Raw genomic sequence first — 26,260 nt, 5'->3', positions numbered from 1 at the left:
CCCCACCCCCAGGCTCCAACACTTCTCCCTTCTCCCCCCTCTCCATCTCCCTCTTGCATCCCAACCCATGCCCCCTTGGCCTGGCACAAGTGGCCCTGCCCCAGCCCCTGGCCCCAGCTAGAGCAGAGCCAGCTCTGGAGTGCAGCAGGGGCAGCAAAGAGCCTCAGGAGGAAGCCTTGAGGTGGGGCTGGAGGGGCTGCAAGCCTGGGGGTGCCAGAGCCATGCCCCAGCTGCCCTGCCCAGCTGCTGCTCTCCCTGCTGAGGAGAGCCTGGGGGTGGCACAGGGCCTGACCCTAGCAGTGCCCAGAGAGGAGCCTGGAGCCAGGTGGGGCTTGGCCTCTTCAAGCAAGGAGCAAGCCAGGGGGCAAGGGAGGAGGAAGGAGGCTGGGGGCTGGGGAGCCTCAGCAGGAGAATCTGCCAGGATCTGCTGAGCAGAGAGCCCCAGAGCTGGCAGGCTTGGGAGGCTCTGCCCTGAGCCCTCTGCTATGGGATGGGATGGGGGCCAGCAGCACGGGATGGGGCACACAGATCAATCATTAGGGCAAGCCCCAACCTTCCTCAGACACCAGAGCCACAGAAGGGGTTGTGTTGGAAGGGAGCTCAGACCTCAGCCAGCTCCAGCCCCCTGCCCTGCCCAGGGACCCCTCCCCCCAGCCCAGGCTGCTCAGGGCCTCATCCAGCCTGGTCCTCAGCACCTCCAGCCAGGGGGCAGCCACAGCCTCCCTGGGCAGCCTGTGCCAGGCTCTCCCCAGCCTCCCTGCCAACCATTCCTTCCTCCTCTCCACTCTCCCTCTGCCCTCTCCCAGCTCCAAGCCATTCTCCCTGCTCCTGCCACTCCCAGCCCTTGCCCACAGTCCCTCCCCAGCTCTCCTGGAGCCCTTCAGCTCCTGCAAGGTTGCTCTGCCTGCAGCCTTCTCTCCTGCAGTGACACAGGAGCTGGCACTCCTGGGCACCAGGCAGCCCCTGCTGCAGATGCAGCTCCCAGCAGCACCTCCCAGCTCCCCAAAACACAGAGCCCCTCTCCCCCACCCCCTGCCTGCTGCTTCCTCCAGCCCAGCAGACCTCAGTCTTCAGCCAGGGCAGCCTCAGCCCTGCCTGGCTCAGAGGCTTTAGCTGCAGCAGTGGCCTGGGGCACTCAGCAGGCAGCAGGGTGGTTTTGGCTGCTGCTTGGCACAGCTGCAGGCTGCAGGGGCAGTGCCCAACCCCAGCTCCAGCCCTGAGGAGCCTCTGGCTTGGCCTTCCCCCCCCTCCCCAGACCAAGGCAGCACTTACTGGGCAGGCATCCTGGGCCTCACACATCCTGGCCACCGAGGTCTGGAGCTCCCCAATGAAGTCATGACCTCCATCACTGTCATAGTCATAGCAAATCACCTGGGGGGAGGGCACAGGAGAGCTTCAGGAGGGGCACAAGGCAGCTCCAGAGGCACAAAGCAGCTCCAGAGGGAGCACAAAGCAGCTCCAGAGGGACACAAAGCAGCTCCAGAGGGAGCACAAAGCAGCTCCAGAGGGAGCACAAAGCAGCTCCAGAGGCACAAAGCAGCTCCAGAGGCACAAAGCAGCTCCAGAGGGAGCACAAAGCAGCTCCAGAGGCACAAAGCAGCTCCAGAGGGACACAAAGCAGCTCCAGAGGGACACAAAGCAGCTCCAGAGGCACAAAGCAGCTCCAGAGGGACACAAAGCAGCTCCAGAGGGACATAAAGCAGCTCCAGAGGGAGCACAAAGCAGCTCCAGAGGCACAAAGCAGCTCCAGAGGGACACAAAGCAGCTCCAGAGGCACAAAGCAGCTCCAGAGGCACAAAGCAGCTCCAGAGGCACAAAGCAGCTCCAGAGGGAGCACAAAGCAACTCCAGAGGGACACAAAGCAGCTCCAGAGGGAGCAGAAAGCAGCTCCAGAAGGACACAAAGCAGCTCCAGAGGCACAAAGCAGCTGCAGAGGGACACAAAGCAGCTCCAGAGACACAAAGCAGCTCCAGAGGGACACAAAGCAGCTCCAGAGACACAAAGCAGCTCCAGAGGGACACAAAGCAGCTCCAGAGGGAGCACAAAGCAGCTCCAGAAGGACACAAAGCAGCTCCAGAGGGAGCACAAAGCAGCTCCAGAGGGAGCACAAAGCAGCTCCAGAGGGAGCACAAAGCAGCTCCAGAGGGACACAAAGCAGCTCCAGAGGCACAAAGCAGCTCCAGAGACACAAAGCAGCTCCAGAGGGACACAAAGCAGCTCCAGAGGCACAAAGCAGCTCCAGAGGGACACAAAGCAGCTCCAGAGGGAGCACAAAGCAGCTCCAGAGGGACACAAAGCAGCTCCAGAGGCACAAAGCAGCTCCAGAGGCACAAAGCAGCTCCAGAGGGGCACAAAGCAGCTCCAGAGGCACAAAGCAGCTCCAGAGGGACACAAAGCAGCTCCAGAGGGAGCACAAAGCAGCTCCAGAGGGACACAAAGCAGCTCCAGAGGGGCACAAAGCAGCTCCAGAGGCACAAAGCAGCTCCAGAGGCACAAAGCAGCTCCAGAGGGAGCACAAAGCAGCTCCAGAGGGACACAAAGCAGCTCCAGAGGGAGCACAAAGCAGCTCCAGAGGCACAAAGCAGCTCCAGAGGGAGCACAAAGCAACTCCAGAGGCACAAAGCAGCTCCAGAGGGAGCAGAAAGCAGCTCCAGAAGGACACAAAGCAGCTCCAGAGGGACACAAAGCAGCTCCAGAGGGAGCACAAAGCAGCTCCAGAAGGACACAAAGCAGCTCCAGAGGGACACAAAGCAGCTCCAGAGGGAGCACAAAGCAGCTCCAGAGGCACAAAGCAGCTCCAGAGGCACAGAGCAGCTCCAGAGGGACACAAAGCAGCTGCAGAGGGACACAAAGCAGCTCCAGAGGCACAAAGCAGCTCCAGAGGGACACAAAGCAGCTCCAGAGGGACACAAAGCAGCTCCAGAGGCACAAAGCAGCTCCAGAGGGACACAAAGCAGCTCCAGAGGGACACAAAGCAGCTCCAGAGGCACAAAGCAGCTCCAGAGGCACAGAGCAGCTCCAGAGGGACACAAAGCAGCTCCAGAGGGACACAAAGCAGCTCCAGAGGCACAAAGCAGCTCCAGAGGGACACAAAGCAGCTCCAGAGGGACACAAAGCAGCTCCAGAGGCACAAAGCAGCTCCAGAGGGACACAAAGCAGCTCCAGAGGCACAAAGCAGCTCCAGAGGCACAAAGCAGCTCCAGAGGGAGCAGAAAGCAGCTCCAGAAGGACACAAAGCAGCTCCAGAGGGACACAAAGCAGCTCCAGAGGGAGCACAAAGCAGCTCCAGAAGGACACAAAGCAGCTCCAGAGGGACAAAGCAGCTGCAGAGGGACACAAAGCAGCTCCAGAGGCACAAAGCAGCTCCAGAGGGACACAAAGCAGCTCCAGAGGGACACAAAGCAGCTCCAGAAGGACACAAAGCAGCTCCAGAGGGACAAAGCAGCTGCAGAGGGACACAAAGCAGCTCCAGAGGGAGCACAAAGCAGCTCCAGAGGGAGCACAAAGCAGCTCCAGAGGGACACAAAGCAGCTCCAGAGGCACAAAGCAGCTCCAGAGGGACACAAAGCAGCTCCAGAGGGAGCACAAAGCAGCTCCAGAGGGACACAAAGCAGCTCCAGAGGCACAAAGCAGCTCCAGAGGGAGCACAAAGCAGCTCCAGAGGCACAAAGCAGCTCCAGAGGGACACAAAGCAGCTCCAGAGGGACACAAAGCAGCTCCAGAGGCACAAAGCAGCTCCAGGGGGAGCACAAAGCAGCTCCAGAGGCACAAAGCAGCTCCAGGGGGAGCACAAAGCAGCTCCAGAGGGACACAAAGCAGCTCCAGAGGGAGCACAAAGCAGCTCCAGAGGCACAAAGCAGCTCCAGAGGCACAAAGCAGCTCCAGAGGGACACAAAGCAGCTCCAGAGGGACACAAAGCAGCTCCAGAGGGAGCACAAAGCATCTCCAGAGGCACAAAGCAGCTCCAGAGGGACACAAAGCAGCTCCAGAGGGACACAAAGCAGCTCCAGAGGGAGCACAAAGCAGCTCCAGAGGGACACAAAGCAGCTCCAGAGGGACACAAAGCAGCTCCAGAGGCACAAAGCAGCTCCAGAGGGACACAAAGCAGCTCCAGAGGGACACAAAGCATCTCCAGAGGCACACAAAGCAGCTCCAGAGGCACACAAAGCAGCTCCAGAGGGACACAAAGCAGCTCCAGAGGCACAAAGCAGCTCCAGAGGGAGCACAAAGCAGCTCCAGAGGGACACAAAGCAGCTCCAGAGGGAGCACAAAGCAGCTCCAGAGGGACACAAAGCAGCTCCAGAGGCACAAAGCAGCTCCAGAGGGAGCACAAAGCAGCTCCAGAGGCACAAAGCAGCTCCAGAGGGACACAAAGCAGCTCCAGAGGCACAAAGCAGCTCCAGAGGGAGCACAAAGCAGCTCCAGAGGCACAAAGCAGCTCCAGAGGGAGCACAAAGCAGCTCCAGAGGCACAAAGCAGCTCCAGAGGGACACAAAGCAGCTCCAGAGGGACACAAAGCAGCTCCAGAGGCACAAAGCAGCTCCAGAGGCACAAAGCAGCTCCAGAGGGACACAAAGCAGCTCCAGAGGCACAAAGCAGCTCCAGAGGGACACAAAGCAGCTCCAGAGGGAGCACAAAGCAACTCCAGAGGCACAAAGCAGCTCCAGAGGGACACAAAGCAGCTCCAGAGGGACACAAAGCAGCTCCAGAGGCACAAAGGAGCTCCAGAGGCACAAAGCAGCTCCAGAGGGACACAAAGCAGCTCCAGAGGGACACAAAGCAGCTCCAGAGGCACAAAGCAGCTCCAGAGGGAGCACAAAGCAGCTCCAGAGGCACAAAGCAGCTCCAGAGGGACACAAAGCAGCTCCAGAGGCACAAAGCAGCTCCAGAGGGACACAAAGCAGCTCCAGAGGCACAAAGCAGCTCCAGAGGGAGCACAAAGCAGCTCCAGAGGCACAAAGCAGCTCCAGAGGCACAAAGCAGCTCCAGAGGGAGCACAAAGCAGCTCCAGAGGCACAAAGCAGCTCCAGAGGGACACAAAGCAGCTCCAGAGGCACAAAGCAGCTCCAGAGGGACACAAAGCAGCTCCAGAGGGACACAAAGCAGCTCCAGAGGGACACAAAGCAGCTCCAGAGGGACACAAAGCAGCTCCAGAGGCACAAAGCAGCTCCAGAGGCACAAAGCAGCTCCAGAGGGACACAAAGCAGCTCCAGAGGCACAAAGCAGCTCCAGAGGGACACAAAGCAGCTCCAGAGGGAGCACAAAGCAACTCCAGAGGCACAAAGCAGCTCCAGAGGCACAAAGGAGCTCCAGAGGGAGCACAAAGCAGCTCCAGAGGGACACAAAGCAGCTCCAGAGGGACACAAAGCAGCTCCAGAGGCACAAAGCAGCTCCAGAGGGAGCACAAAGCAGCTCCAGAGGGACACAAAGCAGCTCCAGAGGGACACAAAGCAGCTCCAGAGGGAGCACAAAGCAGCTCCAGAGGCACAAAGCAGCTCCAGAGGCACAAAGCAGCTCCAGAGGGACACAAAGCAGCTCCAGAGGGAGCACAAAGCAGCTCCAGAGGCACAAAGCAGCTCCAGAGGGAGCACAAAGCAGCTCCAGAGGCACAGAGCAGCTCCAGAGGGAGCACAAAGCAGCTCCAGAGGCACAAAGCAGCTCCAGAGGGAGCACAAAGCAGCTCCAGAGGCACAAAGCAGCTCCAGAGGGACACAAAGCAGCTCCAGAAGCACAAAGCAGCTCCAGAGGGAGCACAAAGCAGCTCCAGAGGGACACAAAGCAGCTCCAGAGGGAGCACAAAGCAGCTCCAGAGGCACAAAGCAGCTCCAGAGGGAGCACAAAGCAGCTCCAGAGGCACAGAGCAGCTCCAGAGGGAGCACAAAGCAGCTCCAGAGGCACAGAGCAGCTCCAGAGGGACACAAAGCAGCTGAAGAGGGACACAAAGCAGCTCCAGAGGCACAAAGCAGCTCCAGAGGGACACAAAGCAGCTCCAGAGGGAGCACAAAGCAGCTCCAGAGGCACAAAGCAGCTCCAGAGGCACAGAGCAGCTCCAGAGGGACACAAAGCAGCTCCAGAGGGAGCACAAAGCAGCTCCAGAGGCACAAAGCAGCTCCAGAGGGAGCACAAAGCAGCTCCAGAGGCACAGAGCAGCTCCAGAGGGAGCACAAAGCAGCTCCAGAGGCACAAAGCAGCTCCAGAGGGAGCACAAAGCAGCTCCAGAGGCACAAAGCAGCTCCAGAGGGACACAAAGCAGCTCCAGAAGCACAAAGCAGCTCCAGAGGGAGCACAAAGCAGCTCCAGAGGGACACAAAGCAGCTCCAGAGGGAGCACAAAGCAGCTCCAGAGGCACAAAGCAGCTCCAGAGGGAGCACAAAGCAGCTCCAGAGGCACAGAGCAGCTCCAGAGGGAGCACAAAGCAGCTCCAGAGGCACAGAGCAGCTCCAGAGGGACACAAAGCAGCTGAAGAGGGACACAAAGCAGCTCCAGAGGCACAAAGCAGCTCCAGAGGGACACAAAGCAGCTCCAGAGGGAGCACAAAGCAGCTCCAGAGGCACAAAGCAGCTCCAGAGGGACACAAAGCAGCTCCAGAGGGACACAAAGCAGCTCCAGAGGCACAAAGCAGCTCCAGAGGGAGCACAAGGCAGCTCCAGAGGCACAGAGGAGCTCCAGAGGGACACAAAGCAGCTCCAGAGGGACACAAAGCAGCTCCAGAGGGAGCACAAAGCAGCTCCAGAGGGACACAAAGCAGCTCCAGAGGGAGCACAAAGCAGCTCCAGAGGCACAAAGCAGCTCCAGAGGGACACAAAGCAGCTCCAGAGGCACAAAGCAGCTCCAGAGGGAGCACAAAGCAGCTCCAGAGGGAGCACAAAGCAGCTCCAGAGGCACAAAGCAGCTCCAGAGGCACAAAGCAGCTCCAGAGGGACACAAAGCAGCTCCAGAGGCACAAAGCAGCTCCAGAGGGACACAAAGCAGCTCCAGAGGGACACAAAGCAGCTCCAGAGGGACACAAAGTAGCTTCAGAGGGACACTAAGCAGCTCCAGAGGCACAAAGCAGCTCCAGAGGGACACAAAGCAGCTTCAGAGGGACACTAAGCAGCTCCAGAGGCACAAAGCAGCTCCAGAGGCACAAAGCAGCTCCAGAGGGACACAAAGCAGCTCCAGAGGGAGCACAAAGCAGCTCCAGAGGGACACAAAGCAGCTCCAGAGGCACAAAGCAGCTCCAGAGGGAGCACAAAGCAGCTCCAGAGGGACACAAAGCAGCTCCAGAGGGAGCACAAAGCAGCTCCAGAGGGACACAAAGCAGCTCCAGAGGCACAAAGCAGCTCCAGAGGGACACAAAGCAGCTCCAGAGGCACAAAGCAGCTCCAGAGGGACACAAAGCAGCTCCAGAGGGAGCACAAAGCAGCTCCAGAGGCACAAAGCAGCTCCAGAGGCACAAAGCAGCTCCAGAGGGACACAAAGCAGCTCCAGAGGCACAAAGCAGCTCCAGAGGGACACAAAGCAGCTCCAGAGGGACACAAAGCAGCTCCAGAGGCACAAAGCAGCTCCAGAGGCACAAAGCAGCTCCAGAGGGACACAAAGCAGCTCCAGAGGGAGCACAAAGCAGCTCCAGAGGGACACAAAGCAGCTCCAGAGGGACACAAAGCAGCTCCAGAGGCACAAAGCAGCTCCAGAGGGAGCACAAAGCAGCTCCAGAGGGACACAAAGCAGCTCCAGAGGCACAAAGCAGCTCCAGAGGGAGCACAAAGCATCTCCAGAGGCACAAAGCAGCTCCAGAGGGACACAAAGCAGCTCCAGAGGGACACAAAGCAGCTCCAGAGGCACAAAGCAGCTCCAGAGGGACACAAAGCAGCTCCAGAGGCACAAAGCAGCTCCAGAGGGACACAAAGCAGCTCCAGAGGCACAAAGCAGCTCCAGAGGCACACAAAGCAGCTCCAGAGGCACACAAAGCAGCTCCAGAGGCACAAAGCAGCTCCAGAGGCACAAAGCAGCTCCAGAGGGACACAAAGCAGCTCCAGAGGGACACAAAGCAGCTCCAGAGGCACACAAAGCAGCTCCAGAGGCACAAAGCAGCTCCAGAGGCACAAAGCAGCTCCAGAGGCACAAAGCAGCTCCAGAGGGAGCACAAAGCAGCTCCAGAGGCACAAAGCAGCTCCAGAGGGAGCACAAAGCAGCTCCAGAGGGAGCACAAAGCAGCTCCAGAGGGACACAAAGCAGCTCCAGAGGGAGCACAAAGCAGCTCCAGAGGGAGCACAAAGCAGCTCCAGAGGCACAAAGCAGCTCCAGAGACACAAAGCAGCTCCAGAGGCACAGAGCAGCTCCAGAGGGAGCACAAAGCAGCTCCAGAGGCACAAAGCAGCTCCAGAGGCACAAAGCAGCTCCAGAGGCACAAAGCAGCTCCAGAGGGAGCACAAAGCAGCTCCAGAGGCACAAAGCAGCTCCAGAGGGACACAAAGCAGCTCCAGAGGGACACAAAGCAGCTCCAGAGGGAGCACAAAGCAGCTCCAGAGGCACAAAGCAGCTCCAGAGGGACACAAAGCAGCTCCAGAGGGACACAAAGCAGCTCCAGAGGGAGCACAAAGCAGCTCCAGAGGGACACAAAGCAGCTCCAGAGGGAGCACAAAGCAGCTCCAGAGGGACACAAAGCAGCTCCAGAGGGACACAAAGCAGCTCCAGAGGGAGCACAAAGCAGCTCCAGAGGGACACAAAGCAGCTCCAGAGGGACACAAAGCAGCTCCAGAGGGAGCACAAAGCAGCTCCAGAGGGACACAAAGCAGCTCCAGAGGGACACAAAGCAGCTCGAGAGGCACAAAGCAGCTCCAGAGGGAGCACAAAGCAGCTCCAGAGGGACACAAAGCAGCTCCAGAGGGAGCACAAAGCAGCTCCAGAGGGAGCACAAAGCAGCTCCAGAGGGAGCACAAAGCAGCTCCAGAGGGACACAAAGCAGCTCCAGAGGGACACAAAGCAGCTCCAGAGGGAGCACAAAGCAGCTCGAGAGGCACAAAGCAGCTCCAGAGGGAGCACAAAGCAGCTCCAGAGGGACACAAAGCAGCTCCAGAGGGAGCACAAAGCAGCTCCAGAGGGACACAAAGCAGCTCCAGAGGGAGCACAAAGCAGCTCCAGAGGGAGCACAAAGCAGCTCCAGAGGGAGCACAAAGCAGCTCCAGAGGGAGCACAAAGCAGCTCCAGAGGGACACAAAGCAGCTCCAGAGGGAGCACAAAGCAGCTCCAGAGGGAGCACAAAGCAGCTCCAGAGGGAGCACAAAGCAGCTCCAGAGGGACACAAAGCAGCTCCAGAGGGACACAAAGCAGCTCCAGAGGCACAAAGCAGCTCCAGAGGCACAGAGCAGCTCCAGAGGGACACAAAGCAGCTCGAGAGGCACAAAGCAGCTCCAGAGGGACACAAAGCAGCTGCAGAGGGAGCACAAAGCAGCTCCAGAGGGACACAAAGCAGCTCCAGAGGCACAAAGCAGCTCCAGAGGGACACAAAGCAGCTCCAGAGGGAGCACAAAGCAGCTCCAGAGGCACAAAGCAGCTCCAGAGGGAGCACAAAGCAGCTCCAGAGGGACACAAAGCAGCTCCAGAGGCACAAAGCAGCTCCAGAGGGAGCACAAAGCAGCTCCAGAGGGACACAAAGCAGCTCCAGAGGGACAAAGCAGCTCCAGAGGGACACAAAGCAGCTCCAGAGGCACAAAGCAGCTCCAGAGGGACACAAAGCAGCTCCAGAGGCACAAAGCAGATCCAGAGGGACACAAAGCAGCTCCAGAGGCACAAAGCAGCACCAGAGGCACAAAGCAGCTTCAGAGGGACACAAAGCAGCTCCAGAGGCACAAAGCAGCACCAGAGGCACAAAGCAGCTGCAGAGGGACACAAAGCAGCTCCAGAGGCACAAAGCAGCACCAGAGGCACAAAGCAGCTCCAGAGGGAGCACAAAGCAGCTCCAGAGGGAGCACAAAGCAGCTCCAGAGGGACACAAAGCAGCTCCAGGTGGAGCACAAAGCAGCTCCAGAAGGACACAAATCAGCTCCAGAGGGACACAAAGCAGCTCCAGAGGGACACAAAGCAGCTCCACAGGCACAAAGCAGTTCCAGAGGGACACAAAGCAACTCCAGAGGCACAAAGCAGCTCCAGAGGGAGCACAAAGCAGCTCCAGAGGGAGCACAAAGCAGCTCCAGAGGGACACAAAGCAGCTCCAGAGGCACAAAGCAGCTCCAGAGGGACACAAAGCAACTCCAGAGGCACAAAGCAGCTCCAGAGGGAGCACAAAGCAGCTCCAGAGGGAGCACAAAGCAGCTCCAGAGGGACACAAAGCAGCTCCAGAGGCACAAAGCAGCTCCAGAGGGAGCACAAAGCAGCTCCAGAGGGACACAAAGCAGCTCCAGAGGCACAAAGCAGCTCCAGAGGGACACAAAGCAGCTCCAGAGGCACAAAGCAGCTCCAGAGGCACAAAGCAGCTCCAGAGGCACAAAGCAGATCCAGAGGGACACAAAGCAGCTCCAGAGGGAGCACAAAGCAGCTCCAGAGGGACACAAAGCAGCTCCAGAGGGACACAAAGCAGCTCCAGAGGGACACAAAGCAGCTCCAGAGGCACAAAGCAGATCCAGAGGGACACAAAGCAGCTCCAGAGGGAGCACAAAGCAGCTCCAGAGGGACACAAAGCAGCTCCAGAGGGACACAAAGCAGCTCCAGAGGAACACAAAGCAGCTCCAGAGGGACACAAAGCAGCTCCAGAGGCACAAAGCAGCTCCAGAGGCACAAAGCAGCTCCAGAGGGAGCACAAAGCAACTCCAGAGGGACAAAGCAGCTCCAGAGGGACACAAAGCAGCTCCAGAGGCACAAAGCAGCTCCAGAGGCACAAAGCAGCTCCAGAGGAACACAAAGCAGCTCCAGAGGCACAAAGCAGCTCCAGAGGCACAAAGCAGCTCCAGAGGCACAAAGCAGCTCCAGAGGGACACAAAGCAGCTCCAGAGGCACAAAGCAGCTCCAGAGGGAGCACAAAGCAACTCCAGAGGGACAAAGCAGCTCCAGAGGGACACAAAGCAGCTCCAGAGGCACAAAGCAGCTCCAGAGGCACAAAGCAGCTCCAGAGGGACACAAAGCAGCTCCAGAGGCACAAAGCAGCTCCAGAGGGAGCACAAAGCAGCTCCAGAGGGACACAAAGCAGCTCCAGAGGGAGCACAAAGCAGCTCCAGAGGGAGCACAAAGCAGCTCCAGAGGCACAAAGCAGCTCCAGAGGGAGCACAAAGCAGCTCCAGAGGCACAAAGCAGCTCCAGAGGGACACTAAAGCAGCTCCAGAGGCACAAAGCAGCTCCAGAGGGAGCACAAAGCAACTCCAGAGGCACAAAGCAGCTCCAGAGGGAGCACAAAGCAGCTCCAGAGGCACAAAGCAGCTCCAGAGGCACAAAGCAGCTCCAGAGGGACACAAAGCAGCTCCAGAGGCACAAAGCAGCTCCAGAGGGAGCACAAAGCAGCTCCAGAGGGACACAAAGCAGCTCCAGAGGGAGCACAAAGCAGCTCCAGAGGGAGCACAAAGCAGCTCCAGAGGCACAAAGCAGCTCCAGAGGGAGCACAAAGCAGCTCCAGAGGGACACAAAGCAGCTCCAGAGGCACAAAGCAGCTCCAGAGGGAGCACAAAGCAGCTCCAGAGGCACAAAGCAGCTCCAGAGGGACACTAAAGCAGCTCCAGAGGCACAAAGCAGCTCCAGAGGGAGCACAAAGCAGCTCCAGGGGCACAAAGCAGCTCCAGAGGCACAAAGCAGCTCCAGAGGGACACAAAGCAGCTCCAGAGGCACAAAGCAGCTCCAGAGGGACACAAAGCAGCTCCAGAGGGAGCACAAAGCAGCTCCAGAGGCACAAAGCAGCTCCAGAGGCACAAAGCAGCTCCAGAGGGAGCACAAAGCAGCTCCAGAGGGAGCACAAAGCAGTTCCAGGGGCACAAAGCAGCTCCAGAGGGAGCACAAAGCAGTTCCAGGGGCACAAAGCAGCTCCAGAGAGAGCACAAAGCAGTTCCAGGGGCACAAAGCAGCTCCAGAGGCACAAAGCAACTCCAGAGGCACAAAGCAGCTCCAGAGGCACAAAGCAGCTCCAGAGGGAGCACAAAGCAGCTCCAGAGGGACACAAAGCAGCTCCAGAGGCACAAAGCAGCTCCAGAGGGACACAAAGCAGCTCCAGAGGCACAAAGCAGCTCCAGAGGCACAAAGCAGCTCCAGAGGGACACAAAGCAGCTCCAGAGGGAGCACAAAGCAGCTCCAGAGGGAGCACAAAGCAGCTCCAGAGGCACAAAGCAGCTCCAGAAGGACACAAAGCAGCTCCAGAGGGACACAAAGCAGCTCCAGAGGTAGCACAAAGCAGCTCCAGAGGGACACAAAGCAGCTCCAGAGGCACAAAGCAGCTCCAGAGGCACAAAGCAGCTCCAGAGGGAGCACAAAGCAGCTCCAGAGGGACACAAAGCAGCTCCAGAGGGACACAAAGCAGCTCCAGAGGGACACAAAGCAGCTCCAGAGGCAGCACTGCTGCAGCCCCCAGGCTCTCCTCTGGGCTCTGTTGCTTTGTGGCTGTCTCTGGTTCAGCCTGGTTGAGCTTTGGCTTCCCTGGGGGTGTTCAGACACAAGCTGCAGCCCCCTCCCCTCCCCCCCTCCCCCCTTACCTTGATCATCTTCTCCACATCTCCATCACAGAGGGACACCAAAGGCACAGTGAAAGGCTTCCAGAGGGGGTCCAGGGTGTTCTTGATCACCTGTGGGGTGGCAAGGGGCAGATGCTGGTGCCACAGGGAGGTCTGCAGGGGTGGGGGGCAGGGTGGACAGCCCCCCAAGAGTGCCCCTGGAGCAGGTCCTGAGTGGGGCAGGGCAGGCCAGCAGCTGGCAGCCACATCTTGGCCCTCCCCTGCCCCTTGCACAGGCTGAGCTCAGGCAAGCAGAGGAGCACTAAGGTTGGATGAGGCCCTTCAAGGCCATCCAGTCCAACCTTCCACCCAACACTCCATCACCACCACCCCCAGGCTGTGTCCACAGCCTTCTGTGTGCCAGGCAAGCACTGAAGCACTCAGGCTGAGATCATCCCAGGCCTTCAGCACAGAACCAGAGAGCTGCTTGGGGTGGAGATGCTCTCCAAGGTCACCCAGGCCAGCACCAACCCAACCCCCCCATGGCCACCAGCCCCTGGCCCCCAGGGCCATGGCCACAGGGCTCTGGGACCCCTCCAGGGCTGGGGACTCCACCACCTCCCTGGGCAGCCTCTGCCAGGCCCTGACCACTCTGCCACCAAAGGAATTGTTCCTCCTCTCCAACCTCAGCCTCCCCTGGCACAGTTTCAGACCATTTCATAGAACCCCACAGCTGGCAGGGCTGGAAGGGAGCTCCAGGCTCAGCCAGCTCCAAGCCCCTGCCATGGGCAGGGACACCTCACCCCACAGCAGCTTGCTCACAGCCACCTCCAGCCTGGCTGCAAACACCTCCAGGCATCAGCAGGAGGCTTCCACCACCTCCCTGGGCAGCCTGGGCCAGGCTCTCACCACCCTCCTGCCCAACAACTTCTTCCTCACAGCCAATCTCCAGCTCCCCATACCAGCATCAGCTCCCTTGATAGCAGCAAGTTATGTGGAGTCCTGCCCCAGGGCTGCTCAGCCCCCAGAGGCTTCCTGGGGATGGTGGAATCACAGCATCAGAGAACTGTTTGTGTTGGAAAAGGCCTCTGAGGTCATCCAGTCCAACACCAACCCAACCCCCCCCTGGCCCCCAGCCCCTGCCCCCCAGTGCCATGGCCACAGGGCTCTGCAGCCCCTCCAGCCATGGGGACTCCACCACCTCCCTGGGCAGCCTCTGCCAGGCCCTGACCACTCTGACACCAAAGACATTTTGCCTCCTCTCCAACCTCAGCCTCCCCTGGCACAACTCCAGGCCAGGTCCTCTCCTTCCATCCCCTGAGCCCAGGCTGAGCCTAGAGGCTCCCCTGGCTCAGAAGCTCTCCTGCCTGCCTGCTTGGCACACAGAGCAGTGCTCAGGACCTTGCTGGCCTCATTCCCTCTTCACCTGCTGGGGCCCAGCAGCCTCAGCTGGGCTGGGGAGGCAGCCACCGAGGTCTGGATCCAGCTGGACCCCCCCCTGCCCTGCTGCCCAGGGCTGGGTGAGGCAGTGCCAGGCAGGGGCAGAGGGGCTGGGGGCTGCTGGGGGGGCTGCAGCAGCTGGCCTCACCTCTGTCCTGTGCACCAGCATCCACTTCCCATCATCCCCTGGCTTGTGGAACTCCAGGAAGGGATCTGACTTCCCAAAGAGGTCCTGGGGGAGGAGAGGAGTGAGGGGTTAGCAGCAGTGACAGACCTCCCCCCACCCCCCCACCCCTGTGCCCACCCTGCACACAGCCCCAGGGCACCCAGGCACAGAGCCAGGCAGGATGCAGACACCTCCAGGGTCGTGGAGCCCAAGGGCCAAGCACAGCCCTCAGCACCACAGCCTGGCCTGGGAGCCCCTCCAGGGACAAGGAGTGCCCTGGGCAGCCTGCTCCAGGGCTTCACAACCCTCCTGGGCTTCCTCAATTGCAACCTAAACCCCCCCTGGGGCAACCTCAGGCCACTGCCTCCCCTCCTATGAGCTGGGGCGGGGTTTAGTGTGGAGAAGAGGAGGCTGTGGGGGTCCAGAGAAGGGCACTGGGGTGGGCAGCAGGAGCAGGGCAGGGATTGTCCCTCTGGAGTGGGCACTGCTGAGGCTGCATCTGGAGTGCTGGGCTCAGCTCTGGGCTCCTGACTGCCAGCAGGAGCCTGAGGAGCTGCAGCAGGGCCAGGGAAGGGCAAGCAAGGTGGGGAAGGGTCTGGGGGAGAGGTGGTGGAAGCCTCCTGCTGATGCCTGGAGGTGTTTGCAGCCAGGCTGGAGGTGGCTGTGAGCAACCTGCTGTGGGGTGAGGTGTCCCTGCCCATGGCAGGGGCTTGGAGCTGGCTGAGCCCTGAGCTCCCTTCCAGCCCTGCCAGCTGTGGGGTTCTGTGTGGGGCTGAGGGAAAGCCTTGGACACCATCCCCAGCAGGACCCTCCTGGACAAACTGCCTGCTGCTGCTTAGGAGGGGTGAAGGCTTTGCTGGCAGAGAAGGAGCTGGGGGGTGGTGGTTGGCAGCAGCTGGAGCTGAGCCCAGGGGGTGCCCAGGGGGGCAGGAAGGCCTCCAGCAGCCTGGCCTGGAGCAGCACTGGGGTGGGCAGCAGGAGCAGGGCAGGGATGGTGCCCCTGGAGTGGGCACTGGGGAGGCCTCAGCTTGAGCCCTGGGCTCAGCTCTGGGCTCCTGACTGCCAGCAGGAGCCTGAGGAGCTGCAGCAGGGCCAGGGAAGGGCAAGCAAGGTGGGGAAGGGTCTGGAGAAGAGGGCTGGGGAGGAGCAGCTGAGGGCCCTGGGGGGGTTTGGTGTGGAGCAGAGGAGGCTGAGGGAGACCTCCTTGCTCTCTGCAGCTCCCTGAGAGGAGGCTGCAGGGAGGTTGGGGCTGGGCTCTGCTGCCCAGGCTCAGGGGATGGAAGGAGAGGACCTGGCCTGGAGCTGTGCCAGGGGAGGCTGAGGCTGGAGAGGAGGAACAATTCCTTTGGTGGCAGAGGGCTCAGGGCAGAGCCTCCCAAGCCTGCCAGCTCTGGGGCTCTCTGCTCAGCAGATCCTGGCAGATTCTCCTGCTGAGGCTCCCCAGCCCCCAGCCTCCTTCCACCTCCCTTGCCCCCTGGCTTGCTCCTTGCTTGAAGAGGCCAAGCCCCACCTGGCTCCAGGCTCCTCTCTGGGCACTGCTAGGGTCAGGCCCTGTGCCACCCCCAGGCTCTCCTCAGCAGGGAGAGCAGCAGCTGGGCAGGGCAGCTGAGGCATGGCTCTGGCACCCCCAGGCTTGCAGCCCCTCCAGCCCCACCTCAAGGCTTCCTCCTGAGGCTCTTTGCTGCCCCTGCTGCACTCCAGAGCTGGCTCTGCTCTAGCTGGGGCCAGAGGCTGGGGCAGGGCCACTTGTGCCAGGCCAGGGGGGGATGGGTTGGGCTGCAAGAGGGAGATGGGGAGTGGGGAGAAGGGAGAAGTGTTGGAGCCTGGGGGTGGGGAGAGCCTGGCCCAGGCTGCCCAGGGAGCTGCCCCAGGGCTGGCAGCAGTGCAGCTGAGGTTGGCTGTGGCTCTGAGCAGCCTGCTGTGGCTGGGGCTGTGCCTGCTGGGTGCAGGGCTGGGCTTGAGAGGTGCCTTGGCACCCAGAGCATTCTGTGAGTCGATGATCCCTTGGCTGTGGAGGGCAGGAGCTGGCCACTGCCTCCTCACCCCCTCCCCACTCACCTTCTTGTCCAGCTTCCTGCCAGCCATGCTCAGGGTGATCACTCTGTTGTCTGACAGCTCCTGGGCAGCTATCTGCAAGGCAAGGCAAGGCAAGGCTGCACTCACTGCCAGCACAGCAAGGAGGTCACCCCCAAGCCCCTGGGGACAGGCAGGACTCCCCCACAGCCCTCTCCCCAGCCCCCCACAGCTCAGATGCTCTCTGCACCCTCTGCAGAGCCTCAAAGCCTTTCACAGCTCTGCAGGGCAAGGTGGGACCCAAAGCTGCTTCCCAGCTTCTCCCTGGCATGGAGAAGGAGGGAGGCAAAGCCCAAAGCTGCCCTGTGCTGGTCCCCAGCAAAGGAGCTGGAGAGGAGCAGAATGAATCCTGCCCTGTGCTGGTCCCCAGCAAAGGAGCTGGAGAGGAGCAGAATGAATCCTGCCCTGTGCTGGTGCTCAGCAAAGGAGCTGCAGAGGAGCAGAATGAATCCTGCCCTGTGCTGGTGCTCAGCAAAGGAGCTGGAGAGGAGCAGAATGAATCCTGCCCTGTGCTGGTGCTCAGTCAAGGAGCTGGAGAGGAGCAGAATGAATTCTGCCCTGTGCTGGTGCTCAGCAAGGGAGCTAGAGAGGAGCAGAATGAGTCCTGCCCTGTGCTGGTGCTCAGCAAGGGAGCTGGAGAGGAGCAGAATGAATCCTGCCCTGTGCTGGTGCTCAGTCAAGGAGCTGGAGAGGAGCAGAATGAATCCTGCCCTGTGCTGGTGCTCAGCAAGGGAGCTAGAGAGGAGCAGAATGAGTCCTGCCCTGTGCTGGTGCTCAGCAAGGGAGCTGGAGAGGAGCAGAATGAATCCTGCCCTGTGCTGGTCCCCAGCAAAGGAGCTGGAGAGGAGCAGAATGAATCCTGCCCTGTGCTGGTGCTCAGCAAAGGAGCTGGAGAGGAGCAGAATGAATCCTGCCCTGTGCTGGTGCTCAGTCAAGGAGCTGGAGAGGAGCAGAATGAATCCTGCCCTGTGCTGGTGCTCAGTCAAGGAGCTGGAGAGGAGCAGAATGAATCCTGCCCTGTGCTGGTGCTCAGCAAAGGAGCTGGAGAGGAGCAGAATGAATCCTGCCCTGTGCTGGTGCTCAGTCAAGGAGCTGGAGAGGAGCAGAATGAATCCTGCCCTGTGCTGGTGCTCAGCAAAGGAGCTGGAGAGGAGCAGAATGAATCCTGCCCTGTGCTGGTGCTCAGTCAAGGAGCTGGAGAGGAGCAGAATGAATCCTGCCCTGTGCTGGTGCTAAGCCAAGGAGCTGGAGAGGAGCAGAATGAATCCTGCCCTGTGCTGGTGCTCAGCAAGGGAGCTGGAGAGGAGCAGAATGAATCCTGCCCTGTGCTGGTCCTCCCTAGCTGCCACCCCCCAGGCTGGGCACAGCTGCTGGGGGGAGATGCTGTTGGCACCAAGGACTTGAGCCATGTCCCTGAGGAGATGGCCTCCAGGATGACCAAGTTCAGCCAAGGAGATGCCTCAAGGATGACCAAGTTCAGCCAAGGAGATGCCTCAAGGATGATAAACATCACCCAAGGAGATGCCTCAAGGATGACCAAGTTCAGCCAAGGAGATGCCTCAAGGATGATAAACATCACCCAAGGAGATGCCTCAAGGATGACCAAGTTCAGCCAAGGAGATGCCTCAAGGATGATAAACATCACCCAAGGAGATGCCTCAAGGATGACCAAGTTCAGCCAAGGAGATGCCTCAAGGATGACCAAGTTCAGCCAAGGAGATGCCTCAAGGATGACCAAGATCAGCCAAGGAGATGCCTCAAGGATGACCAAGTTCAGCCAAGAAGATGCCCCAAGGATGACCAAGTTCAGCCAAGGAGATGCCTCAAGGATGATAAACATCACCCAAGGAGGAGCCCTGGGGCTGGAAATGATCAGCCAAGGAGGAGCCCTGGGGCTGGAAATGATCAGCCAAGGAGGAGCCCTGGGGCTGGAAATGATCACCCAAGGAGGTGCCCTGGGGCTGGAAATGATCACCCAAGGAGATGCCCTGGGGCTGGAAATGATCACCCAAGGAGGTGCCCTGGGGCTGGAAATGATCACCCAAGGAGATGCCCTGGGGCTGGAAATGATCACCCAAGGAGGAGCCCTGGGGCTGGAAATGATCACCCAAGGAGGAGCCCTGGGGCTGGAAATGATCAGCCAAGGAGATGCTCTGAGGCTGGAAATGATCACCCAAGGAGATGCCCTGGGACTGGAAATGATCACCCAAGAAGATGCCCTGGGGCTGGAAATGATCACCCAAGGAGGTGCCCTGGGGCTGGAAATGATCAGCCAAGGAGGAGCCCTGGGGCTGGAAATGATCACCCAAGGAGATGCCCTGGGGCTGGAAATGATCACCCAAGGAGGAGCCCTGGGGCTGGAAATGATCACCCAAGGAGATGCCCTGGGGCTGGAGATGATCACTGAAGGAGGAGCCCTGGGGCTGGAAATGATCAGCCAAGGAGGAGCCCTGGGGCTGGAAATGATCACCCAAGGAGGAGCCCTGGGGCTGGAAATGATCAGCCAAGGAGATGCTCTGAGGCTGGAAATGATCACCCAAGGAGATGCCCTGGGGCTGGAAATGATCACCCAAGGAGGAGCCCTGGGGCTGGAAATGATCAGCCAAGGAGATGCTCTGAGGCTGGAAATGATCACCCAAGGAGATGCCCTGGGGCTGGAAATGATCACCCAAGGAGGAGCCCTGGGGCTGGAAATGATCAGCCAAGGAGGTGCCCTGGGGCTGGAAATGATCACCCAAGGAGATGCCCTGGGGCTGGAAATGATCACCCAAGGAGGAGCCCTGGGGCTGGAAATGATCAGCCAAGGAGATGCTCTGAGGCTGGAAATGATCACCCAAGGAGATGCCCTGGGGCTGGGCTCCTGCTTGCCTCTGCTGAGGAGCAGGCAGGAGCAGAGCCCAGCAGCCTGCAGCCTGCAGCCCTTGGCTCAGGCAGCCTGCAGAAGGCCTTCAGCTGCCAGGCAGCAGTGGGTTGGTTGAGCCTGGAACGAGCTCTGCTGAGCCTCTTGGGAAGGGAACATTTCCAACCCCAATTCCCTTTTGTTCCCTTCTGTTCCCTGCTGCTTTCTCAGCCCCCCCTTGGATGTTCTCCTCCAGGCTGCCTCCTGCCCAAGCATCTGCTCCCCACCTCCCCCCTCCTCTGCTCCTCCTGGCATAGAAGCCCAGAGCTGGCAGGGCTGGGAGGGAGCTGCAGGCTCAGGCAGCTCCAAGCCCCTGCCATGGGCAGGGACACCTCACCCCACAGCAGCTTGCTCACAGCCACCTCCAGCCTGGCTGCAAACACCTCCAGGACCTTCTCATTAAAGGAGGTGCAGTTGGTGCCCAGCACCTTAGGGCTCTCTGCAGGCTGCCCAGAAGCCAGGCCAGGCAGGTACAGCCTTGTGCCATGCTCCCACAGGCTGCTGGTGGCATCTCCCTTGGCCAGCAGGGGCAATGTCACCATCCTGCCTGGCAGAGATGTGCAGCAGGAGCTGAGGACTTCCCACGGGCCTGCAGGGCCAGGCCCAGGGGCAGTGGTTTGGAGTGAGAGCAGAGCAGGTTGGGGTTGGATGTGAGGAACAAGTTCTGCCCCAGGAGGCTGCTGGAGCACGGCAGCAGGCTGCCCAGGGATGGGGTTGGGGCTGCAGCCCTGGAGGTATTCAAGGTGAGGGCTGTGGGCAGCCTGCCCCAGCTGGGGATGTCCCTGCTGGGGGCAGGGGCTGGGACTGGATGAGCTTTGGAGCTCCCTTCCAGCCTGGACCACTCTATGACTGACTTCAACACCCACAGCAGCTCACTTTGGGATGTTCCCCATCTCTGCCAACCTCAGGACCCCCACAGAATCCTGTCCATCCAGCAAAGGAGCTGCTGTTGGGCAACCCTGGGCTGCTGGGAGGGGTCCCTACCCATGGCAGGGGGTTGGAACTGGCTGAGCTCTGAGGTCCCTTCCATCCCCAACCCCTTCTGTGGTTCTGTGATTCAGCCTTCTGTGAGCTCAGCTCTGAAAAAGGCTCCTGGGGCAAAATGGACAGGGCTGGGGGGGAGCCAGGCTTAAGCTTTGGCTCCAAACTCCTACTTCAGGAGGGTGAGTCCAAAGCAGAAGCCTGATCCTTGGTTGGTGCTCACAGCCCAGGCCCCAACCACCTCCCTGGGCAGCCTGGGCCAGGCTCTCCCCAGCCTCCCTCTGCACAACTTCCTCCTCAGCTCCAACCTAACTCTGCCCTGCTCCAGCTCCAAACCATTGCCCCTGGGCCTAGCCCCACAGCCCCTTCTGAGCAGTCCCTCCCCAGCCTGCCTGCAGCTGCCCTGCAGCTCTGCAGCTGCAGCTCTGAGGCTCATTTCCATACTTCAAGGAGGAAGTTGTGAAGCAGGCTCCATCCCTGCAGCCCTTCAAGCTCAGCCTGGCTGTGTCCTGCTCCAGCTGGAGCTGTCCCTGGCCCCACAGGGGAGGCTCTGCAGCCTCTCAGCATCTCTGGGGCCTCCTCTGGAGCCTCTCCAGCAGCTCCAGGTCCTCCTTGTGCTGGGGGCCCCAGAGCTGGAGGCAGTGCTGCAGGTGGGGGCTGAGCAGAGCAGAGCAGAGGGGCAGAATCCCCTCCCTGTGCTGCTGCTCTCCCTGCTCTGGCTGCAGCTCAGCACTCAGCTGGCTCTGGGCTGCCAGGGCCCACTGCTGGCTCCTGGGCACTCTGGCACCCCTGGCACCCCCAGAGCTGGAGGCAGTGCTGCAGGTGGGGGCTGAGCAGAGCAGGGCAGAGGGGCAGTTGGGCAGCAGGAGGAAGTTGTGCAGAGGGAGGCTGGGGAAAGCCTGGCCCAGGCTGCCCAGGGAGGTGGTGGAGGCTCCATCCCTGCAGCCCTTCCAGCTCAGCCTGGCTGTGTCCCTGGGCAGCCTGCTGCAGCTGGAGCTGTGCCTGCTGCCTGCAGGGGTTTGGCCAGGATGCCCTTGGAGGCTGCCTCCCAAGCTGCTCCTGTGATCAGCTCCCATTCTTTGGAGCTCTTCTCGTGAGCTCTTCAGGGAGGTGGCAGGAGGGAAATGCAACCAAATTGAAGTCTTTGCTTCTTGAAACCAAACCCAACCCAGAAACACACGACAAAAAGCCACCTCCAAAGCCCACCCAAAACATCTCTGAGGAGATGCCAGCTGGGAAGGGCCCTGCCTGAAGGACTCTGCCCCGGGAGCAGCAGCTGTTGCCAGGGCAGTTGTGGTTGCTACGACACAGCTCCGACCTCCGCCTCCAAACAAAGCCACCCAGCCTCGGCAGAGCAGCCAGAGCTGCTCCCTCCTGCTGCTCCAGGAGGGCTGAGCAGGCAGCTGCAAACAGGCAGCTGCAAACAGGGAGCTTCAACCAGGCAGCTGGAAACAGGCAGCAGGAAATAGGGAGCTTCAACCAGGCAGCTGCAAACAGGGAGCTTCAACCAGGCTGCTGGAAACAGGCAGCTGGAAACCAGGCAGCTGCAACAGGGGGTTGCTACCAGGCAACTTCAACCAGGCAGCTGCAAACCAGCAGCTGCAACCATGCAGTTGCAACCAGGCAGCTGGAAACAAGGAGCTTCAACCAGGCTGCTGGAACCAGGAAGCTTCAACCAGACAACTGCAACTAGGCAGATGAAACCAGGCAGCTGGAAACCAGGCAGTTGGAAACAGGCAGCTGGAAACAGGCAGCTGGAAACCAGGCAGCTGGAACCAGGCAGTTGGAACCAGGCAGTTGGAAACAGGCAGCTGGAAACAGGCAGCTGGAAACCAGGCAGCTGGAACCAGGCAGTTGGAACCAGGCAGCTGGAACCAGGCAGCTGGAACCAGGGAGTTGCTACCAGGCAGCTGGAACCAGGCAGCTGGAAACCAGGCAGCTGGAAATAGGCAGCTGGAAACCAGGCAGTTGGAAACAGGCAGCTGGAAACCAGGCAGCTGGAAACCAGGCAGCTGGAACCAGGCAGTTGGAAACCAGGCAGCTGGAACCAGGCAGCTGGAAACCAGGCAGTTGGAAACAGGCAGCTGGAAACCAGGCAGCTGGAAACCAGGCAGCTGGAACCAGGCAGTTGGAAACCAGGCAGCTGGAACCAGGCAGCTGGAAACCAGGCAGTTGGAAACAGACAGCTGGAACCAGGCAGCTGGAAACCAGGCAGTTGGAAACAGGCAGCTGGAAACAGGCAGCTGGAAACCAGGCAGATGGAAAACAGGCAGATGGAAACAGACAGTTGGAAACAGGCAGCTGGAAACAGGCAGCTGGAAACAGGCAGCTGGAAACCAGGCAGATGGAAACAGACAGTTGGAAACAGACAGCTGGAAACAGGCAGCTGGAAACAGACAGCTGCAAACCAGGCAGCTGCAAACCAGGCAGCTGCAACCATGCAGTCGCAACCAGGCAGCTGGAAACAGGCAGTTGGAAACAGACAGCTGCAAACCAGGCAGCTGCAAACCAGGCAGCTGCAAACCAGCAGCTGCAACCATGCAGTTGCAACCAGGCAGCTGGAAACAGGCAGCTGGAAACAGGCAGCTGGAAACCAGGCAGCTGCAAACCAGCAGCTGCAACCATGCAGTTGCAACCAGGCAGCTGGAAACAGGCAGTTGGAAACAGACAGCTGGAAACAGGCAGCTGGAAACAGACAGCTGCAAACCAGGCAGCTGGAAACCAGCAGCTGCAACCATGCAGTTGCAACCAGGCAGCTGGAAACAGGCAGTTGGGAACAGACAGCTGGAAACAGGCAGCTGGAAACAGGCAGCTGGAAACCAGGCAGCTGCAAACCAGCAGCTGCAACCATGCAGTTGCAACCAGGCAGCTGGAACCAGGCAGCTGGAAACGAGACAGTTGGAACCAGGCAGCTGCAACCAGGCAGCTGGAACCAGGCAGCTGGAAACCAGGCAGCTGGAAACAGGTAGCTGGAACCAGGCAGCTGCAACCAGGCAGCTGGAACCAGGCAGCTGCAACCAGGCAGCTGCAACCAGGCAGTTGGAACCAGGCAGCTGCAACCAGGAAGCTGGAAACCAGGCAGCTGGAACCAGGCAGCTGGAACCAGGCAGCTGGAAACAGGTAGCTGGAACCAGGCAGCTGCAACCAGGCAGCTGGAACCAGGCAGTTGGAACCAGGCAGCTGCAACCAGGCAGCTGCAACCAGGCAGCTGGAACCAGGCAGCTGGAAACAGGCAGCTGGAACCAGGCAGCTGCAACCAGGCAGCTGCAACCAGGCAGCTGGAACCAGGCAGCTGGAAACAGGTAGCTGGAACCAGGCAGCTGCAACCAGGCAGCTGCAACCAGGCAGCTGCATCCAGGCAGCTGCAACCAGGCAGCTGGAACCAGGCAGCTGCAACCAGGCAGCTGGAAACCAGGCAGCTGGAACCAGGCAGCTGGAACCAGGCAGCTGGAACCAGGCAGCTGCAACCAGGCAGCTGGAACCAGGCAGCTGGAAACAGGTAGCTGGAACCAGGCAGCTGCAACCAGGCAGCTGGAAACAGGCAGCTGCAACCAGGCAGCTGGAACCAGGCAGCTGCAACCAGGCAGCTGCAACAAGGCAGCTGGAACCAGGCAGCTGGAAACAGGTAGCTGGAACCAGGCAGCTGCAACCAGGCAGCTGCAACCAGGCAGCTGCATCCAGGCAGCTGCAACCAGGCAGCTGGAACCAGGCAGCTGCAACCAGGCAGCTGGAACCAGGCAGCTGCAACCAGGCAGCTGGAAACCAGGCAGCTGGAACCAGGCAGCTGGAACCAGGCAGCTGCAACCAGGCAGCTGGAAACAGGCAGCTGGAAACAGGCAGCTGGGAACCAGGCAGCTGGAACCAGGCAGCTGCAACCAGGCATCTGGAAACAGGCAGCTGGAACCAGGCAGCTGGAACCAGGCAGCTGCAACCAGGCAGCTGCAACCAGGCAGCTGCAACCAGGCAGCTGGAAACAGGCAGTTGGAACCAGGCAGCTGCAGCCAGGCAGCTGGAAACAGGCAGTTGGAACCAGGCAGCTGGAACCAGGCAGCTGGAAACAGGCAGCTGGAACCAGGCAGCTGCAACCAGGCAGCTGGAAACAGGCAGTTGGAACCAGGCAGCTGGAACCAGGCAGCTGGAACCAGGCAGCTGCAACCAGGCAGTTGGAACCAGGCAGCTGGAAACAGGCAGCTGGAAACAGGCAGCTGCAACCAGGCAGTTGGAACCAGGCAGCTGCAACCAGGCAGCTGGAAACAGGCAGTTGGAACCAGGCAGCTGCAGCCAGGCAGCTGGAAACAGGCAGTTGGAACCAGGCAGCTGCAGCCAGGCAGCTGGAACCAGGCAGTTGGAACCAGGCAGCTGGAACCAGGCAGCTGGAAACAGGCAGCTGGAACCAGGCAGTTGGAACCAGGCAGCTGGAACCAGGCAGCTGGAACCAGGCAGTTGGAACTAGGCAGCTGGAACCAGGCAGCTGGAAACAGGCAGCTGGAACTAGGCAGCTGGAACCAGGCAGCTGGAACCAGGCAGTTGGAAACCAGGCAGCTGGAAACAGGCAGCTGGAACCAGGCAGCTGGAACCAGGCAGCTGGAAACAGGCAGTTGTAAACCAGGCAGCTGGAAACCAGGCAGCTGGAAACCAGGCAGCTGCAACCAGGCAGCTGCAACCAGGCAGCTGGAACCAGGCAGCTGGAAACAGGCAGCTGGGAACCAGGCAGTTGGAACCAGGCAGCTGGAAACCAGGCAGCTGCAACCAGGCAGCTGCAACCAGGCAGTTGGAAACAGGCAGCTGGAACCAGGCAGCTGGAAACGAGACAGTTGGAACCAGGCAGCTGCAACCAGGCAGCTGGAACCAGGCAGCTGGAAACCAGGCAGCTGGAAACAGGTAGCTGGAACCAGGCAGCTGCAACCAGGCAGCTGGAACCAGGCAGCTGCAACCAGGCAGCTGCAACCAGGCAGTTGGAACCAGGCAGCTGCAACCAGGCAGCTGGAAACCAGGCAGCTGGAACCAGGCAGCTGGAACCAGGCAGCTGGAAACAGGTAGCTGGAACCAGGCAGCTGCAACCAGGCAGCTGGAACCAGGCAGTTGGAACCAGGCAGCTGCAACCAGGCAGCTGGAACCAGGCAGCTGCAACCAGGCAGCTGCAACCAGGCAGCTGGAACCAGGCAGCTGGAAACAGGCAGCTGGAACCAGGCAGCTGCAACCAGGCAGCTGCAACCAGGCAGCTGGAACCAGGCAGCTGGAAACAGGTAGCTGGAACCAGGCAGCTGCAACCAGGCAGCTGGAACCAGGCAGCTGCATCCAGGCAGCTGCAACCAGGCAGCTGGAACCAGGCAGCTGCAACCAGGCAGCTGGAAACCAGGCAGCTGGAACCAGGCAGCTGGAACCAGGCAGCTGCAACCAGGCAGCTGGAACCAGGCAGCTGCAACCAGGCAGCTGCAACCAGGCAGCTGGAACCAGGCAGCTGGAAACAGGTAGCTGGAACCAGGCAGCTGCAACCAGGCAGCTGGAAACAGGCAGCTGGAACCAGGCAGCTGGAACCAGGCAGCTGGAACCAGGCAGCTGCAACCAGGCAGCTGGAAACAGGCAGCTGGAAACAGGCAGCTGGGAACCAGGCAGCTGGAACCAGGCAGCTGCAACCAGGCATCTGGAAACAGGCAGCTGGAACCAGGCAGCTGGAACCAGGCAGCTGCAACCAGGCAGCTGGAACCAGGCAGCTGCAACCAGGCAGCTGGAAACAGGCAGTTGGAACCAGGCAGCTGCAGCCAGGCAGCTGGAAACAGGCAGTTGGAACCAGGCAGCTGGAACCAGGCAGCTGGAAACCAGGCAGCTGGAACCAGGCAGCTGGAACCAGGCAGCTGCAACCAGGCAGCTGGAAACAGGCAGCTGGAAACAGGCAGCTGGGAACCAGGCAGCTGGAACCAGGCAGCTGCAACCAGGCATCTGGAAACAGGCAGCTGGAACCAGGCAGCTGGAACCAGGCAGCTGCAACCAGGCAGCTGGAAACCAGGCAGCTGGAACCAGGCAGCTGGAACCAGGCAGCTGCAACCAGGCAGCTGGAAACAGGCAGCTGGAAACAGGCAGCTGGGAACAGGCAGT

General features: G+C 60.1%; 1 protein-coding gene across 1 annotated transcript in view; it reads right to left on the bottom strand.

Moving 5' to 3' along the window:
• Window positions 1-26,260, bottom strand: part of CPNE2 (copine 2) — a 49,553-nt gene that overhangs the window by 10,062 nt on the left and 13,231 nt on the right. The window contains exons 5-8 of the mRNA XM_068170135.1: window positions 16,270-16,341; window positions 14,194-14,277; window positions 12,648-12,737; window positions 1,273-1,371 (exon numbers count right to left, since the gene is read on the bottom strand). Of these exons, the coding sequence (XP_068026236.1) occupies window positions 1,273-1,371; window positions 12,648-12,737; window positions 14,194-14,277; window positions 16,270-16,341 (345 nt within the window). The remainder of the gene's footprint in view (window positions 1-1,272; window positions 1,372-12,647; window positions 12,738-14,193; window positions 14,278-16,269; window positions 16,342-26,260) is intronic.

The sequence above is a fragment of the Melanerpes formicivorus genome, unplaced genomic scaffold (assembly GCF_026170545.1).
Source record: "Melanerpes formicivorus ecotype bairdi unplaced genomic scaffold, bMelFor1.0.p_v2 SCAF_287, whole genome shotgun sequence".
Taxonomy (NCBI): Eukaryota; Metazoa; Chordata; class Aves; order Piciformes; family Picidae; genus Melanerpes; species Melanerpes formicivorus.
Note: the sequence above shows the minus strand (reverse complement) of the source record. Positions and strands in the feature narration are given on the sequence as shown.